Genomic DNA, 16,636 nt, shown 5'->3' with positions numbered 1-16,636 from the left:
AGCCAGATGATCAACAGTAGTAGCGAGAAAGCGGTCTCGTGCTCTGGGGAATTTCCCCTTCCACGTGTCTGATTACACGACCGAGAAGGCCGGGTAACAACAAAGTCGGCTATTGGTTGCAGCACCTATATGTAGCCGGCTCTTAAAGGGATATGCTCTTTCTTCGCTTGGACGCAGTGCAAGTGTGCCGGAGGGAAAGCAAGCCTCTTTAAAGAGGGTTTGTTTACTAATTTTTCGCGCCACGCCCCGTTGGCGGAGTCAGCTGACATGCCTGCAAAGACATAGGCTGCTAGCGCTTTTCCTCGCAGAATGGAAGTAGTCGTGGAGGCGATAAGGACTAAAGTCGTTTGACTCAGCGGGATTCTGAACTCTTAGGCTTTTTTCTTTTGTTTTCTTTTTGTTTTCCGGTTATAGGACAGTCGTTACAGCGAAGCCGATCTGTGTGGTAAGTTCACGGGAGACACTTTTAAACGCTGTTAAATGTCCTCGTCCAGGGCACGCTCTGTCCACCGGAGCGAGCTGATTACATCAGGTAACATGCGCGTCCTTAAAAATAAGAACCGACAGCGCAACGTGCCGCTGCCTTCCATTCGCGTCTGCATTCATTCGCCCTATGTTACTGCACATAACCACCGGGCTTGTCTGCTCATAAACGCGGTTAAATGTACTGCCTGTCATTCACCCAGCGCAGATTTGAATTACACCGGCTTTCCCGGTTTGCTCAGCTCGGCTTGGTGAATGGACTTCAGACCGCGGGGCGCCGAGTGCGTCCCCGGGTGCTCTGTTAAAACGCAGTAACGACTGTGTTCTTCCTATAATGAAATGAATCAGCGTATTACACATATGCCCACTCTTGCCTTTATTTCACGCCACTCAAGCTGTATTTTTGCATGTCTTTTCGGTCAAATGTCGGTTTAAAACGCGCTCTGCTTTATTTCTATATGTTATAAATGTGTGGTGAGTGGCCGAGCTTGAGCGTGAGAAGGCTTCATTTCTCGGTGTGAGTAATGTTACATAAAGCCGATACGGCGTGGTGGAAGGCTCTTAAAGCCGTTGGATTGAAACTGTGTCAATAACAGAGCTCCCTCGCCACCACCGCATCTTTCGCTCCTTCCCCTTTGTTAATTTGTCTGCAGCAGGGGGAGCTACTGTCTGACACAAACATGCAGCTCACTGCCTGGTCAGTAGAGCAGCACAGACAGCAAGCCTGTGTATCTGGAAGTTGAACCTAAGGTTTTCTCTCTCACACGCACGCACATGCACATGTTCTTTCGGTGTGTTTGTCAAAACAAAGCATTAAGTGGCTTTACACACAGGGTTTATTGTGAACGCACACAGTATATCGTGAGGTCTGGGCATGCTAGAGCCAGGCCAATCTGCTTATGCTGGGTGAAGAAATGAAAACTCCTTTCTCCGGGAGCTTGGCAGGCTGACAGACCAGGGAAGGGAGAGTGGCGTAGGATTATCCTCAAAGACTGTCATTACCCTTTTGCTGTGGATCCTAATTTGGAAGTGTGGTACTAGTCTAACCCCGTAATACAACTGCAGTGGTGACTTTGAGTTTTGCCAGTGAGGCCAACTTGAATTTCACCCGTATTTTGATGACTGTTTGACCCACTGTATTATTCAGAGTTGAGTGCAGTCTAGTATTGACTCTGGAGAGTTTGCCAAGTGCTCCTTGAGATTCTTGCCACATTGCGGTAAATTGGGTATGATGAATCATAATGAGGCATTTTATTATTGGCATCAAATATCTGCTCTAATATCTATATAACTTTCATATTTATATACATACGGTGCAGCAATACTGTTAAAATACCAACTATTAGCAAAGTTAGTAATTATGGGACTGTTATTGAAACCCCCATCCATGTGCTTAGCACAGACAAAAGATAATCTACCTCTTATTTAATCTAGGCAGCAAAGTCCTTTAAATGTATCTGTGGCTCAACTGACTTGCCTAACCACAGTGAATTGTGTGGTTTCATCACTGAGTTGAGCAGAGCTATTTGTCTAAATAAGCACTGAGATCTTTGCCACAAATTAAGGCAGACCGTTTGCTCATTTTCTCTTCCCCAACTTATCCACTGTGGTTTTATTGATTTGAGGGCACTCATTATAGGCCAGACAGGTTGTCTATAATGATAATGAATGCTTTGGAGGAAGGAACGAATAATGAATGTGTCTGAGATCATCTCATCAGCTCTTAGTGTGGATTTCTCCAAGGTTGGATTCATTAGCGAAGGGAACTTGGGACGCCGTGCCCCGCTGGAAGACGAACTACACGTGTTCGGCTTTAACCTTTCCTTTGTTCTTTTCCTGTCACGTTACTTTTAAGGCTGCTCGTTTCAAAGCGCACCCCGTATGGACGATGAGGAGGACGATGTGTTTGAGCCAAAAGCCAACTGTTGGCGCACCACATTCAGGGAGATAAAGTGTGAACATCGAGGCACACAGACACCCGGTCCTGCCCTGGTACCAAACAACGGCATGCTGCCCTGTGGAGTCGCAGAGGAGCCCAGACCACTCTTCTACGGTGAGGCTGACAACATACCATATTTCAAAAGAGGGGAGGAAAAGGGAACACTGCCTTGTGCGTGATAACCGGTGTTATAAAACCGATGCACGAGAGCACAATGCGAGACTCACCGTGAGGGATGGTTAACAGCGTTACTGCGCTGATCTCACCCCTGGCGCCTCATAGTCGTCATCACATTCACTTTTATGGCCTGTATGCAGTGTACCCAGCTGCTTTGCTATTCAAAAGGCGCCAGACTGGCATTGTGACTGAAAGGATGTGACAGAAGTGCTCACCTGTGCAGCAACTCTTCAGAGAGCTGATTATCAGTGACAGCAATAACTCTGGTGCCATAAACAAGTAACCATTCCAGAGGAGCTCTATAACTACTAGTCATGTGGGTTTATTTTGTGAAACTATTAAAGGTCATTAAAAAAGACAAAGGAATAATCACAGCTGGGTAAACTGTGGATATATAGCTGAGCAACCTGTTTGCTGAAAGGCGCGTTCTGCAGTACTTCAGGAGACTGATGGATCTCCTTACCTGTGTGTAAAAGAATGGCACGCTCGGCGTCATTGCTGTATTGAGATTATTTTGCTGAGCACGTGTTGTTTACAAAATAATAAGCATGAGTCCTGACACTCGACAGGTAACGCAGGTTTTCGATTGCACTTCCCTGCACGCTTCGAGCTCGTCGGGGATCACAGAGCGAGTCGACAAGGAAGCACGGAGCAGCAAAACAGCATGGAGCGCCTGCCTCGCCAGCGACCCGCGGCCCGCAGCGTGGAGGCCTGCATTGGACAGAAACTCCAGCTCATAGGAGACCAGTTTCACTGGGAACGCCTGCAACTGGTGAGGAGGATGGATGCGTTCGGCTGATTGTGCAATACTGGGAGACAAACGGTGGTGCCGGATGGTAGTGAAACAAGCGTGCTTTTAGTGCCTCACATTAAGTGTGGAGGGCAACCCGATTCTTTTGACAGTTTTCAAATTTGACTAAATTGCAGATTGCTCCCTGTGCCTGATAACAGGCAAATACACCTATATTGTTTTTTTTTGTTGTTGTTTTTGTCAGATAGTCTCTATGTGTCCTATCTGAGCCGGTAAAATGAGAGCAGTAAAGCCAGGAAGATACGCCAACGTTCTGTCAACAATATAAGAAACAAAAGACTCCATGAACCGTAAAGTTAAATTAGCTGCCATCAAACTAGAGAGGAAACTTGTGTCCGTGTGCGAATAAGCACCACAGGTTAAGTGTTTATAAAGTCGGAGCAGGGAAAAGTTAAGTCCACACATTAGCCACATCATCCACAAACCTTTTTTTTTTGCTCTTTTTAAATCAATATTTGGATCTCATTTTGATCTGACAGAGATTAATTGTGGGTCAAAAGTTTCTTCTCTATTATGGTGCTCGCTTTATATTTGTTTTGGAGAGGCTATACACATGCAGAACTTTACCCCAGTACCTAACCCCCACCCCCTCTGCCCCTCTTTTCCCTCAAGCCAAAGACATTTCAGAACGAGGACAGCCCTTCCCCCCACTTCACCCCCCCCCACACACACACACTCCCACCCCCTTCCCCTGCCTCCTCTTCCTGTTTATTTCTCTCTCTTTTCCCCTGTTTCCTTAATGTGCTCTGAAGGCTGTTGGTGTGGAGGATGCCTGCACCCAAACAACACACGGTGGTCACAGCGACAGTGTCCACTGTATCGGCATATCACTGCTGTTTGGGTGTGCTGTAAAACCTGTGACATGCTTTTATTTCTTTGTCTTTAAATATGCACAAAATATGCACAGACCCCCCCCCCTCCAGGGAGATTTCCTGCAAAGTGCAAGTACTTTTGTTGCGCAGGTGGTTAACAGTCTTTACACACATATTTATTTCACACATTTATACACGCACACATGCACGCATGCTGATACATCCAGGAAAAAAAGCAGAAGTGGTAGAAGTAGGTAAACATGTTGTAACCCGAAGCTCCCCACGTGAGCCCAGAGGGGAACAGCTGTGGTTCCAGGGAGTCTCAAGGCAGCCCCTTCCCTTTGCGAGGCGCAGCCACAGGAGACACACACGCGCACACACACCCAAAAAAGAAGTTTTCTCAGTCATAGGCAGACTGCGGAGGTGAGATCCATAATAATGATGGTTTAAGGATGTATACGGGGGGAAATTGAACTTCACATGATCAAATAACAACTGTCTTAAAAACTCCCTGTGGGGAAATGGGATGACCCGTGCACATAAAAACATGTATATATATATAATCTTTTTTTCTTTTTAAATTTAGACTCTAACCTATGAGACGGCTTCTGATTTTTCTCATGCGCTTTATCAAGCAGATGTTATTTATACCGCCGCAGCAAGCAGCATGACTCATGTATTGTGACACGGGCAGACACACACACAGACGGTCAGACAGGAGGGTTGCTATGTGTGTGCGACCAGGATCTACTGACGCACATCGGAGGCAGGCCTGGGTCAAGAGATGAGGAAGTGGTTTGTGCTCACTTTGCTGGTTGAGTAAACAGCAGAGAGGACAGTCAGAGTGAAAACCATCCTGTAAAGTCATATCCTGAAGACACATATGCCTAGATAGTGAATATTTGATAAAGGCAAAAAAAAAAAGTTTTTATTTTCTTTTGTTCTGCGAGCATGGCTGTGCTTCTGCTACTGTGCTAAGTGTCTTCGTGGTTTGCTGTTATTGAGGGATGTTTTTACAACTCAAACACTTAAGTGTGGTTTTGGATGCGTGATTCCACTGAAGCCTCTGTAATTACTATTTCTGGTTCTGGTTGTGCAAGTTATTGTATTGTGCGTGCATGTGTACATGCTCATGCATGAATACACCCATACTTGTTTTTCTGCTTTCTGCTCTTTTGCCGTCTCTCACTTCTCAGTATCGCACGGTCTGGCAGTTAGCACAAAAAAAAAAAAAAAACTCGCTGGATAATAGCGGTACTGTTTGCCAGGTCTCATTCCTGTTGCTCCTGTCAGTAGGCGAGTTATTCAGCGCAGACACTTGTCCCAGAGCAATCTAAATGCCTTCGACTGCCATCGTTTTTGATGGATTTTGGTGCAACGTGGCTGCCGGTGCTCTCTCCATGGGAGCCCGTGGCCCCTGGCGAAAGGAGGGATTAGGTGGCAGAGGGAGTGCCGGCGGATGCTGACAGATAAATTGCTCCTCAGTCAGAAAGTGCTGGAGGGGACTCTAAGGTCCCCAGAGGGATGGCTGACATTAGCCGGGCCTGCCATTTGAGACACAGCAATAATGGCATTCACAATGGCAGGAAGACTGCTTCAGCCTGCGCAGGGCAAGGAGCAGAGTTAGGTTTCATCCCCATGTTTTTTTAAGGGAGACGACTCCTGGTGCTTTCGATAGGAGGTGTTGAAAGCAGGGTTGAATATCTCCTCCGTGTGTGCGCGCTTACACGCAGCGGTTGTCGCTTTATCTCGTCACTGTTCCAGTGAGGGCACGGCACTCTCTCCTTTCAGCACTTGTGGAAGGGGAGGGAGGAAAGTGGTGCTGGGAGCAATGACAAATGGTATTTACTTTTCTTTCATTGTTCTCTGATTATTTGTGTTGACGGGAACGTCTGTTTGTGCTGTTGCCTATTAACTCATGCAACCGCTATGTTCGCATGATACTCGGCCCTTCTCCGCTTGCCGATATGAACAACGCGGGGCTTCTCGCTGCAGAGGCTGGCCTGTTTGCTCAAGCGATAAGGTAGAGCTTGCGAGCAGCTGGCTTGACAGACAGCTTGCACTGATAAAGCACATCAGGCTGGTGTCAGCGTGACGACATAGGGAATCTGGCTCCACTCTGCTTCTCTATCGCTGGCTAAATTTAGAGCCTCATTTTGACAGTTGGTGTCGTGACTCATGACTAACTTGCAGCAGGCCTGCACACCTCCTTTTGTCACTCTTGCTGTTTTTTATTCTCTCACTTTCTTTGTGTCTAGCTTGATAGAATGGAGGGTGAAAGGTCACAGGGGGCATTCTGGTTTGGATTGTAAAGACGAATTCGCTTCTCATGGAACTTGACTCATTTTGAGATTTACGTTCTGACAGAAAAATCCTCTGTCGTTAAATATTGACATACAGTATTGATATAATTGCATACATGCATTCCCCCCCCTTCTTTCATGGCAGAGCCGGCCTTGTGTAACTTAATAAACTACAAGACTTCAAGCATGGCAGCTTCCAGTGATGCAACATTTTGTGCTTTCTAATAAATACCCCCTTTGTTTATTCGAAGTAGACATTACACTATTATTATATCCTTATCAAAATATCTCCAGGGCAAAATTTAGACATGTCATAATGAAACAAACAGCTTCCTGGTTGTGTTTACCGTAGCGTTTTTACCTCTGTTTTCAGGTGAAAGCAAGTAGAATACAAACATGCTGGCTGGAAACTGCTAAAGCTTATGCAACACCCTGCAAAGTTCACCACAGTGTGATAACGGTATGGAAACCCAGAGGCTTATCACAGCGGCAGTTCATGACTGTTAACTAGGTCAAGGTTTGGACACTAGTCGTGCAAATATGGCGTATCTAATCGCTGCCTTAGGATATTTTGGCTTTTCTAAACAGTAATACAATGTTATCAAGACAACGTAGTACACTTTCATGCATTGTTTTGAAAAAGTAATCTTAAATCCCCCGCCCCCCAGTTGTTTTTAGTTTACGGCCCTCTTGGTCTGAAAATAGCCTCGGAACTATCAGGTGTAGCGGAGTCTGCCTTTCGTCCGGGGCATGAGATCTTCAACTACTGTAGCCCTCTCGTGCAGACACGTGTGTTTTTCCACAGACTCCCTGCCTCTCATCAAGAGCCCTCTAATCCCATTTGGTGCAATTATCTTATCTCAGCTTCTCAATGGCAGAGATAGCATTATCCTCCTAATCGCACACAATCCAATTGGCTCGCAAACCTGAGAGAGTCTCCTCCTGAGCTGCTGGCTGCTAGTCTGTGCCAGGAAGATTAGAATAAAAAAAAGTGTGACCGTGCGATAAATGTGTTTATGGCTAGGAATGTCTGTAGGGAAAGCCCGGCTCGCGTAAAGGATCCTGCACACAAAGGGAATCCTCTCTGCTAAGCATCGCTGGGAAGCGGGGCGGAGTGCCCTGAAAATATCGGCGTCTCGTTACGTTTTATGCTCGCTGTGAATCAGCGTCGGTCGCCGACAACATAAACACGACGCGAACCCCAAATAATGGCTGTGTCTGGTGCCGTGTTTTGAGTTTCTAACTGTTGTGCGTTTTGTCTTGTTTTTGTTTCAGTATCACCGAAACCAAAGGAACCAGGGGCCGATGTGGTGGCGCCTGGCCGCGGCCATTCTCAGCCTTCTGTTTGATAGGGGGTTCATAGCCGGAGGAGGGGGTGGAGGACGGAGGTGAGGCAACCTTGTCCCCCGTTTTTCATTCATCTCTGTGAGGAACTGGACTCCTACTGGCACTGTCTAATCTAACACGGGTCTGTTTGGGGGAGAAAACAATTGAGGTCACCGCGGGACGGAGACAACCAACTTTTATACCAGGTTGTGTTTTGGGGGTTTTTTGTTGTTTTTTTTCCTTCAAAGAAGATGCCATGTTGCTCTGAGATTCCACTAATGGGCAATGTTCTTTCTTTTTTTTGGCATACCTGTGGTGTAGTGGTTTTGTACAGTACATTGTTCTTGTTCACTTTAATGACCTCTCACAGAACCTGGGAATGCCTTATTCAGTGTCTTCTGCCAGAATGAGTATTGAGCAGTTTTGACAGGCAAGAGAAGATGGTTAGGAAGTGAAAGGAAACGCAGAGGAAGTTTCCCAGGTGACCAGTCAAGTCGATTTTTACTAACTTCCAAAGAGGCAACTTCTCAGAACAAAAGCATTTTGCACCTCACCTCAGTGGAACATTTATGTTTTCTTCATTTTTTTTACTTTCAGTTTGTCTTTTGTCCCTCCTTGGTTTTCTTTGAACACGACCTCTTGGTATTATTCAGAAATACTGGGAACAGTAGTTTCCGCGCGTGTGAAAGTGAGCGCACGGTGATATGTCATCTGAATATCTTTCAATATGCAAAGAGAGTCACGCGATACATGTCAGATGTTTGGGTCTGCTGACTCTCTGGGTGGAGTCTGCACTTCTTAACGTCACCGTCTGGTCAAACAAGCCAGGTGACTGCATGCAAACTTGCCAGACATCAAAAAGAAAGTGAAAAAGGAAAACAAGGCATGTGCACTTGGACATCTTGTGTTGTTATTGTTAAAATCCTTTCACTTAACCTGGGTTTTTACTGGGTTTACTTGTCATTTTAGCCTTTTTCCTGCAACATATCGGGGGACAAATGACATCTGACATGTAGCGCACGTCAACGTGCCGACTTTTGCACGCATGTAAACAACTATTAGAGGTCTTGCACTATATTAAAACACAAGTCAATCACGTTGTTGCAGATATCGTAACACCTAAACCAGCTGTTTTATTCATTTCACTTGACCCTTGTTCCCAGTATATTACTCTGATATTCCCTTTTGGGGTTTTTTTTCAATGTTTTTTTTCATTTGATTGTTTTCAGATCTCCATGCCCTTGAAGTGGAGCTGTGGATCCACTGTTTTTGCACTATACCACCCTTCAAAAGATCCGAATGTTGACAAGCTAACCTCTGTCTCGTATGAAGGTTGATTTTTTGGTTTGTTTATTTGTTTTTTTCATTTACCACCTGTTTCCTTACCACCGCATTTCACATTTATCCATTCGCATTGTCTTGAGACGTGCCTCAGTGTTGAGGCCTGACTGAACACAATCTGGATGACACTTCTCGAAAGACCGCTCACGCAGTTTTTCAGACCACACTGAAGAGTTGGAGAGAGACACGTTGGCTCGGTTAAAAAGGTTTTGATTTTTTGTTTTGTTTTTTTCACGGCCCCGCTGTATCTTCAGAACATCGAAACAATATGCCGAACCCAGTGCGTAAAACTAAATCTCTCAGGCCACCTTTTATGGGGTATTATATATTGTCGTTGGTGCTGAGATCCAGATTTGGGATGTTTGAGCACATATAATCACCACTGACTCAGCAGACGGGCAGTCTCTGAAATGGACAAAAAAAGAAAAGAAAAAGTGAAAAAGACTGTAATTATTGTTGAAATATGAATATGTTTAAAGACACTGTCAAAGATGCTGTTTGTTGTTTTGTTTTACTCTTCTTTCATTGCTGAACCCAGGCCAACTTTTGGACCCAAGGAGCAGTACATATCAGGGGTCTGTAATTACATGCTCCTTACAATGTGTCAAGTTTATCACTGCATGACGATTAGGTTCTTTCTCTTTTTTGTTGTTGGGCTTTTTTTTTGTTTTTTTTCTCAAGATGTCTCAGGGACAGACTTTTGTGGGCTACTGGTAACCTTGAGAATCTGTTACATGGTTAGAAGAAGAGCTGTTCTCGCCGATTAATACGTGACGAAACCCCCTCGAGGTGTTGTCGCTTCTCCCATCTCCATTTTAACCTAGATCTCGGCCAACTTTCTCAGCACACGCTTCTTAAAGGTACCGTTCGACTGAGGAGTTTGAGGCTGACTTGCTGGCTGTGGTGGGGACGGAGCTACTGAGCGTAGTAGTCATAGGTGGTGCGAGGTGCACTGAATGTGGTTGTGGTTGTAGTTTCCTGCGGATCGTGAACGCTGAGCCAGTCCGTGTAGCTCCCCGTCTCACCATCAGCTCTTGACTTCCTCTTTGTGCTGCTCCTTCATTACATGGTTGTTGTTCATCGGTTCACTTTCTTTGTAATTTATTTTTCTTTCTTCTTCTTTTATTTATTTCAGTGTATTTGCCCATTTCTACTGTATACACCTGTGTGTGCAATTACTTCATTGTTTTCCTTTTTTCTATTTTGCTCTCCCGGACTTGTATACGCTTCGGCTGTTTGGCTCTGTGGAGAGCAGGTTGGCGATCGTTACGCCGTCCTTTAGAACAACTACTGTATTCGTGTAGTTACGATTACTTTTTAAGTGGCGGCAGGTGTCACTGCTAAGCCAATCATCTAAACCGAGAAAACATAAGTGCAGCTGCTGCTCTTCACAAAGAAGAAAACTACAGACTGCAGATGAGTGTTTGATACTCAAAATTCCACCATCCAAAAATGACGCCTTCCCACACGACCTCTCCCTCATAACAAGTAACGGCAGACATGACATTAGACACAAAAAGGTTGCCTTCTTCCTCAAGTCACAGGGCGTCAGTTTACTCGTATGTGTTCAATTCTTTAATCTTAATCATTGTGTTGTAATCAGTATGCACTGGAAAGTACTTTGTATATGTAAATCCCTTAGGTTTCTTATCTGTTGAGTGTTGATGTATAGTATTTACTCTGATTTGTTCTCCTCAGTTGATCTCGCCACGTGTCAGGCGTATTCAGTGCAGCGAGCAAGTAGGCTCGGGTGCGATGGCCCGGTTTGATTTATTGGAAAGGGAAACAAGCCACCGTGGTGCCCTGTATAGTTTTGTTAGAATGAGGTTCCCGAGCCTCAAACGGCATACGTGAGCGCAGAAAATCCCAAGAGAGACAGTGAGAAAGAGACATCCGTATTTTATTGAAACCGTCAGTGTCTTGAATTTTGTAGTCCACTTTATATAAATTTGAAGGTTTTTTTTCCTTTGAGGAAAGTTTTGAATTTTTATAAGTAATAACATTTCTTCTTCGTGGTTTTTCTTAACGTTCTTTTTTTAAAATTGTATTTTCTTAAGAAAAGGGGTCTGCTTTTATAAGGACACTTCACGCTTGTAAAATGACTTTTAATACCGGTGTGATCCTTTTTGAAGTCAATGAGATCAAGAGCATTTTGGGTTTTTTGTTTTTTTTTTAAAAGACAAATGAGCTTGCGACATTCCTTGCACATCTTACTGTCCTGTATACACAAAACCAAATGAATTCATGGTTGCGGTTGATTTTGCTCGTGAGCTTGTAACCATGAAACTGTCCTTTCTTTTTACAGAACTGATAAAGTGTAAATGTATTTCTAAAAAAGATTTAAAAAACAAGACAAAAAAAGAAAGAAAGAAAAAACCCTGGAATATGCCTTTAACTGCTCAGTTTCAATGAAGTCTTGATTATCACACACTCTCTGTATACCAAGAAATGAGACCCAGCGAAAATGTAGCATTTTTGTAACATTGATTGTGTGTTTTCGAGACTCTACTGTGCACTCATTTTTATGTTTATATACATTTTTTTTCTTTTTTTGGTTGTTGATATAATAATGGAAGTAAAGACAATTTGTTATGTAGTGCAATATGCTGTACATGCGGAGCTTTGCTCTACAAATCCTTTTTTTTCTTCTGGATTTCTTGTTGCTTATTGGTACTTTTTTCAATAAAATTTTATTGAAGGTGTCTACTCGAGTCACGTTTATGTTTGCAGGTCACCCGCAGCGTCGGAGGCTTAACATCCGCTTGTTTTAAAAGCGAATGTACGGTGGCCTGTGAGGTCAAACGTTCTGCAGCGTAAGAACAGAAAGCAAACAAAAAAAAGTACACAACACAAAGAAAATCGAGAAAATAAAAGTGTTTTGGGGGAGACAATAAAGTGACGGACCAGCTGCAGAAGTGACAAGCTAACAGTAAACAGCTAATAGCAGGTATATCTAGTTGTATACGAATCATGCGATTATAACATACATTGTTTTGCATGTTTTTCTTACTCCTAACACCCTCCGTGTCTCTGCGCGATCCTTCGCACATTTTCCGCAGCTGTTCCGTCACATTATTGTCTCCCCAAACACACTTGTTTTGTTCTATGCGTGATTGTCTTTTAACATTGTGTTTTATTCACACGTTGTGTTTTTGCAGCAGTTTTCTATTTATATTTTCTATATATTTCTGCTTTCTTTTGGGTGTCTGTAGCTCAGGATTTAGAGCAGGTTATCTGCTGATCGTAAGGTTGGTGGTTCAATCCCGGGCTCCCCACATATCCGTGGGCAAGATGCAAACCTCAGGTTGCTCTCCAGTGCATCCAGTGGTGGGTGACTGTTAGTTAGAAAGCACTTAAAAGCATAGAAAAAAGTGAATGTTGCATGTTGCCGTTTTCTTGCAGTGCATTTGACCTCTCAGGGCACGTACTAGTGATGTGTCGGTCGGGAACGAAATGGCTCTTAGAGCCGGCTCTTTGACGTGAACGACGCGAGCCGGCTCCTTATTGCGAGCAGTGGGGGGCTATATTTCTTTCTCTCACCCTCTCTCTCACTTTTTTACGGTTTCACTCTGCACGCCAGCCTTGTGCTTGCGCTGGGCAGAGGGGGGAGGGGCGGTAGTTACACACTCAGTAGCTCAGGAACAGAACGGGAGGGAGAGAGAGAGAGAGAGCCAGGGACAACAACGTCACATTAGAAAGGTATAGTAATCATCCACAACTATTTTCAGTTGCAGATGATAAAGGATTCAGAAAGTTTATTCATGCAGGCCCATATGACAGAGAATGTGCATCTTCTTTTTGTTTTCATATTTTAATTTATATTTAATTGTGTTGTGGTTTGCAGTGTTTTGTGTTGTTTCACTTTAAATTTGTTTAAAAGGAAAAAGCTGAAAATTGAAATAGTTAAAAGTTGAACTGGGAATAGTTCGTTTTTGTATTATATGATTTGTTTATTACATTTTATGTGGAGTGAATAAATAAAAGTATATTTACGGTGGCCGCTAGAGACAAAGCACGGACAAACTCCAAAACATGTAAAAACTTCAAAACACGTACAAACACAACAGAAGTGCTCCAGGATGCTGGGCGCAGTGTTGAACTTTTGTCACCTAGTGGCTACACAAGCCAGCAAGTACCAACGACTGGATTTGGTGTGTGGTAGTAACAGGTAAATGAACTTTTTTTTTTTTAATTATTTGAATATATATGAGTGCTTGTGTATAAATACGCAAACCATACAAGTATGCTTTCAATTGTGTAATTTAAGTGATCTAGGTAGCTCTGTTTTGGAGTTTGTACGTGCTTTGTCTCTAGGGGCCACCGTAAATATTTATATATAAACATATATAAATAAAACCACTTTTTTTTACATTAGTAATTCCTTTTGTGCATAATTTTATATTATTGTTAATAATAAATTAATTAAAGCAACAAAACAACCTGAAGAGCCGGTTCTGAGCCGAAAGAGCCGGCTCTTTTTAGTGAGCTGAGCCGTAAGAGCCGGTTCTCTAAAAAGAGCCGGAAATCCCATCACCAGCACGTACAATTGCCCATAGTATGTAAAAACTGTGGGAACATGGTTAGAGAAATCTTATCTCTGAAGGTGAAAGTAAAAGGCTTAGTAAGACTTAACAGAAATTACATTCTTGCGAAATAAGCTGACATTGATTTAAAAAAAAAAAAACAGAAAAAAAAGTCTCTCACATATAAATCTGTTGTTAATATTTTCTCTTCACAGCAGCCAGAATCTGACCTGTGACAAAAAAAAATGGAGAACTGCTATTTTAATCCACTCCCACTCTTTTCTTAAGCTTGAGCTTTAAGTAGTTCTGCGTTGTGAAATAGAAACCACTGATAGATTGGTGAAGTGTCTCAGGCCAGCCAGTATTTTAATCCGCCCAGGCGTTTGGCAGCCTGTGCCCATCATATCCCTCCTGCTGTTAGGTCATTAATTTGGTGGGAGCAGTGGGTCTTCCAAAACACTCTAGAGGCTGTCTGATTCACACACATCCACATATGCAGAAAAGCAAGCACTGCATGACAACTGAAGACAGAAAATGAAAAAGAGTTACAGTCATATCCTAAAAGGTTAAAGCCAATCCTGCAGCTCCTGCAGATTCATTACACCGCAGCATGGATGCCCTGAAGTCATGGAAGAGACTGATTACTCCTGACACATGTAAATATCAAAGTTAATTGTGCATTCCTAGTCTGTGTGCACAGTGTTTAGAAACGGAGCATTCATTTATATTAAAGATCTATATTTTGTCCAAGATAAAGGTTTAAGTACGTGTGAAGTGAGTCACACCGAAACAAAAGGTGCAAGTTTTTTTTCTCCAGCTCTTTCTTTCAGGAGAGCAGACGGCGCACAGTCTGCTCCTCCAGGGCTTCACGCGTGGCACTTCTATTGTCAGACATGCCAGGTACAGTTTCACAGTTTCCCGACACCTGACTCACCTGTTTAGCTGCTTGTAGCACAGCAACTCCCTTGTCTGTGGCCCCCCTGACGCAAAATAACATGCATGCAATGAGTGTGTCAGAGGATGTGGTTTAAAACAGAACAACAGCGCCTATTCCAGTCACAGTTGGTTGAGCATACACAACTGTTCAGCACTCCCCTCTTAATCCTGTGTCTTATGTGCTTTAAGTGTAGGAACTCCATGCCTAAATAAGAATTAATTAACAGTGCAATGTACATGCAGCTGCCAAAGAATAACAGTCATATGACTGCAGGCCTTAATGCCATCTCTGCAGAGGAGGTTGCAGAGGTTGGTTGCTTTTTTTTTTCATGGATATTTTAGTAAATTGGAAGCAGTTTTCCGAGTATATCCCCAGTCTCTCTCTCTCTAGCTGTTTACCTCAGCTCCTCTAGGATCAACGCTTAAATGGGGAGAGCATTGGCTTTCCCTGGCCCAAACAATGGCTCCTCTGTTCCTCTAGCTGGGCCGCCGGCTGAAAGAGACGCCCATTAGTGAAGCGTCTATCTCTAGGGTCAGGCCCAGTGGTCACACACAAGTACGGCTCTTGTTTATGTCTACAAAGCCAATCAAAACACTCCAGCCTCCGCTGTTAACTCCTGCTTGCCCGGCTCTCTGACTCGACAGACCTAAGAGTAATTTTTTATTTGAGCTAAAGCCACAGCGTGCAGTGAATTCAAACACATCTTTTGTGTTTCACTTCAGTGGCCTGTAACAAGGACAGTAAAATACCTGCATAAGGGAGAACAGCAGATTAGCACTAATGGCACCTGCTCTGTATTATGAGCCACAGATTCAACCCTCAGCCTGAAATAAATATCTCATCACTACATGGGTAATTACTTAATGGTCACATGTGGGCTTCTTTTACATTGAGTTGTAATTGAATGTGCTGTATGAGTGAGCAGAGAAAATGAAAACAATGGCTAAATTCAAATTACATTAATGAGGTTGCGATTAGCTAGCAAGCTCGGTTTTGTTTCCCTGCCCAGTTTGTGTGTCCAGGTGGAAGTGATGGGTAACAGTATCATTTGTCAGTTACTTTTATCTAAAAAAAAAAAAGATACAAGTCATTTGGACAAAAAACAACAGCAGCATGAAATTTTTGCCATATCTCCTGCATGGCGTTGTTAGCCTGTTAGCATCCTAATTGCTGGGAGAATGTTAGCACACCATTAGCATTAGCATTCAGTTCTGACTGTAAACACTCGAGCCTTATTGATGACAGGTGTGTTCTTTCCAGTAAAACATAACTGGGAAAGTTTCTCTGTATCATAAGAACAACAGAGACGTTATCTAGTACGTCACAGAGAGCCAGCAATAACAGAAAAACTACACCTAGGCCTCTTCTTTCAGCTTCTTTCAGTAGTGACCAAAACCAAAACACTACAGGCACACATCTCCACTTCAGATTAGTAAGTGATACAAAGTGATTACTAAGTGATAAGCGAGTGTGCTTTTCTTTCCTTTCTGCTGCATAAATTTGCTTGGTGTCAAATGAAAAACAACATTTTGGATGATCAGCTGACTAAATACGTGTAGTTAGCAAACAGTATAAAGATGTGAATGCTTAAAAATACACATGTAAAGATTATAGAAAAAGACACCAACTCCTCTCAGACGAAGCAGATCTGTGCCACTGTCTCAGTTTTACTTTTATTTAAACTCTTTCCACTCTTCTCCACCACCCTCCCTCCACCCCTCCCCTCTTTACACACATCTGGTGCTCAGGCAGGCAGTTGTCATGGGAATAAGCAGGCAAGCCAACAGTGTTGCATGTCACTGTGCTGAGAGGGGGGTTGGGCGGGGGGATCAGGGTTCAGCTGGGCATGCTGTGGGCGCAGCAACTCAGCAACCATTCCCGGCCATCCCCAACCCCCCTCTGTCAGCTGTGACTGAACACAGCTGACCTATTCTGAAAAAAAGAAAGAAAGAAAAAAAATCTATCCGACCCCCACTCCCCCTGC

The 16,636-nt window shown here is 43.6% G+C and overlaps 1 protein-coding gene across 2 annotated transcripts; it reads left to right on the top strand.

Annotated features, from left to right (window-relative positions):
* Window positions 1-202: 202 nt before the first annotated feature.
* Window positions 203-11,894, top strand: LOC120740221 (bcl-2-modifying factor-like). 2 transcript variants are annotated; one of them, XM_040042412.1, is made up of 5 exons: window positions 203-445; window positions 2,339-2,536; window positions 3,169-3,371; window positions 7,801-7,913; window positions 9,081-11,894. In XM_040042412.1, the coding sequence occupies exons 2-5, from the start codon at window positions 2,365-2,367 to the stop codon at window positions 9,094-9,096; spliced, it is 504 nt and encodes a 167-aa protein (XP_039898346.1). In that variant the 5' UTR covers window positions 203-445; window positions 2,339-2,364; the 3' UTR covers window positions 9,097-11,894. The 2 variants fall into 2 exon arrangements, 1 of the variants encoding a protein (XP_039898346.1); XR_005697340.1 differs by having other exon boundaries at window positions 206-445; window positions 7,801-8,057.
* Window positions 11,895-16,636: the final 4,742 nt, after the last annotated feature.

Source organism: Simochromis diagramma, unplaced genomic scaffold (genome assembly GCF_900408965.1).
Source record: "Simochromis diagramma unplaced genomic scaffold, fSimDia1.1 OVJJ01000304.1, whole genome shotgun sequence".
In the NCBI taxonomy this organism is placed as follows: domain Eukaryota; kingdom Metazoa; phylum Chordata; class Actinopteri; order Cichliformes; family Cichlidae; genus Simochromis; species Simochromis diagramma.
Note: the sequence above shows the minus strand (reverse complement) of the source record. Positions and strands in the feature narration are given on the sequence as shown.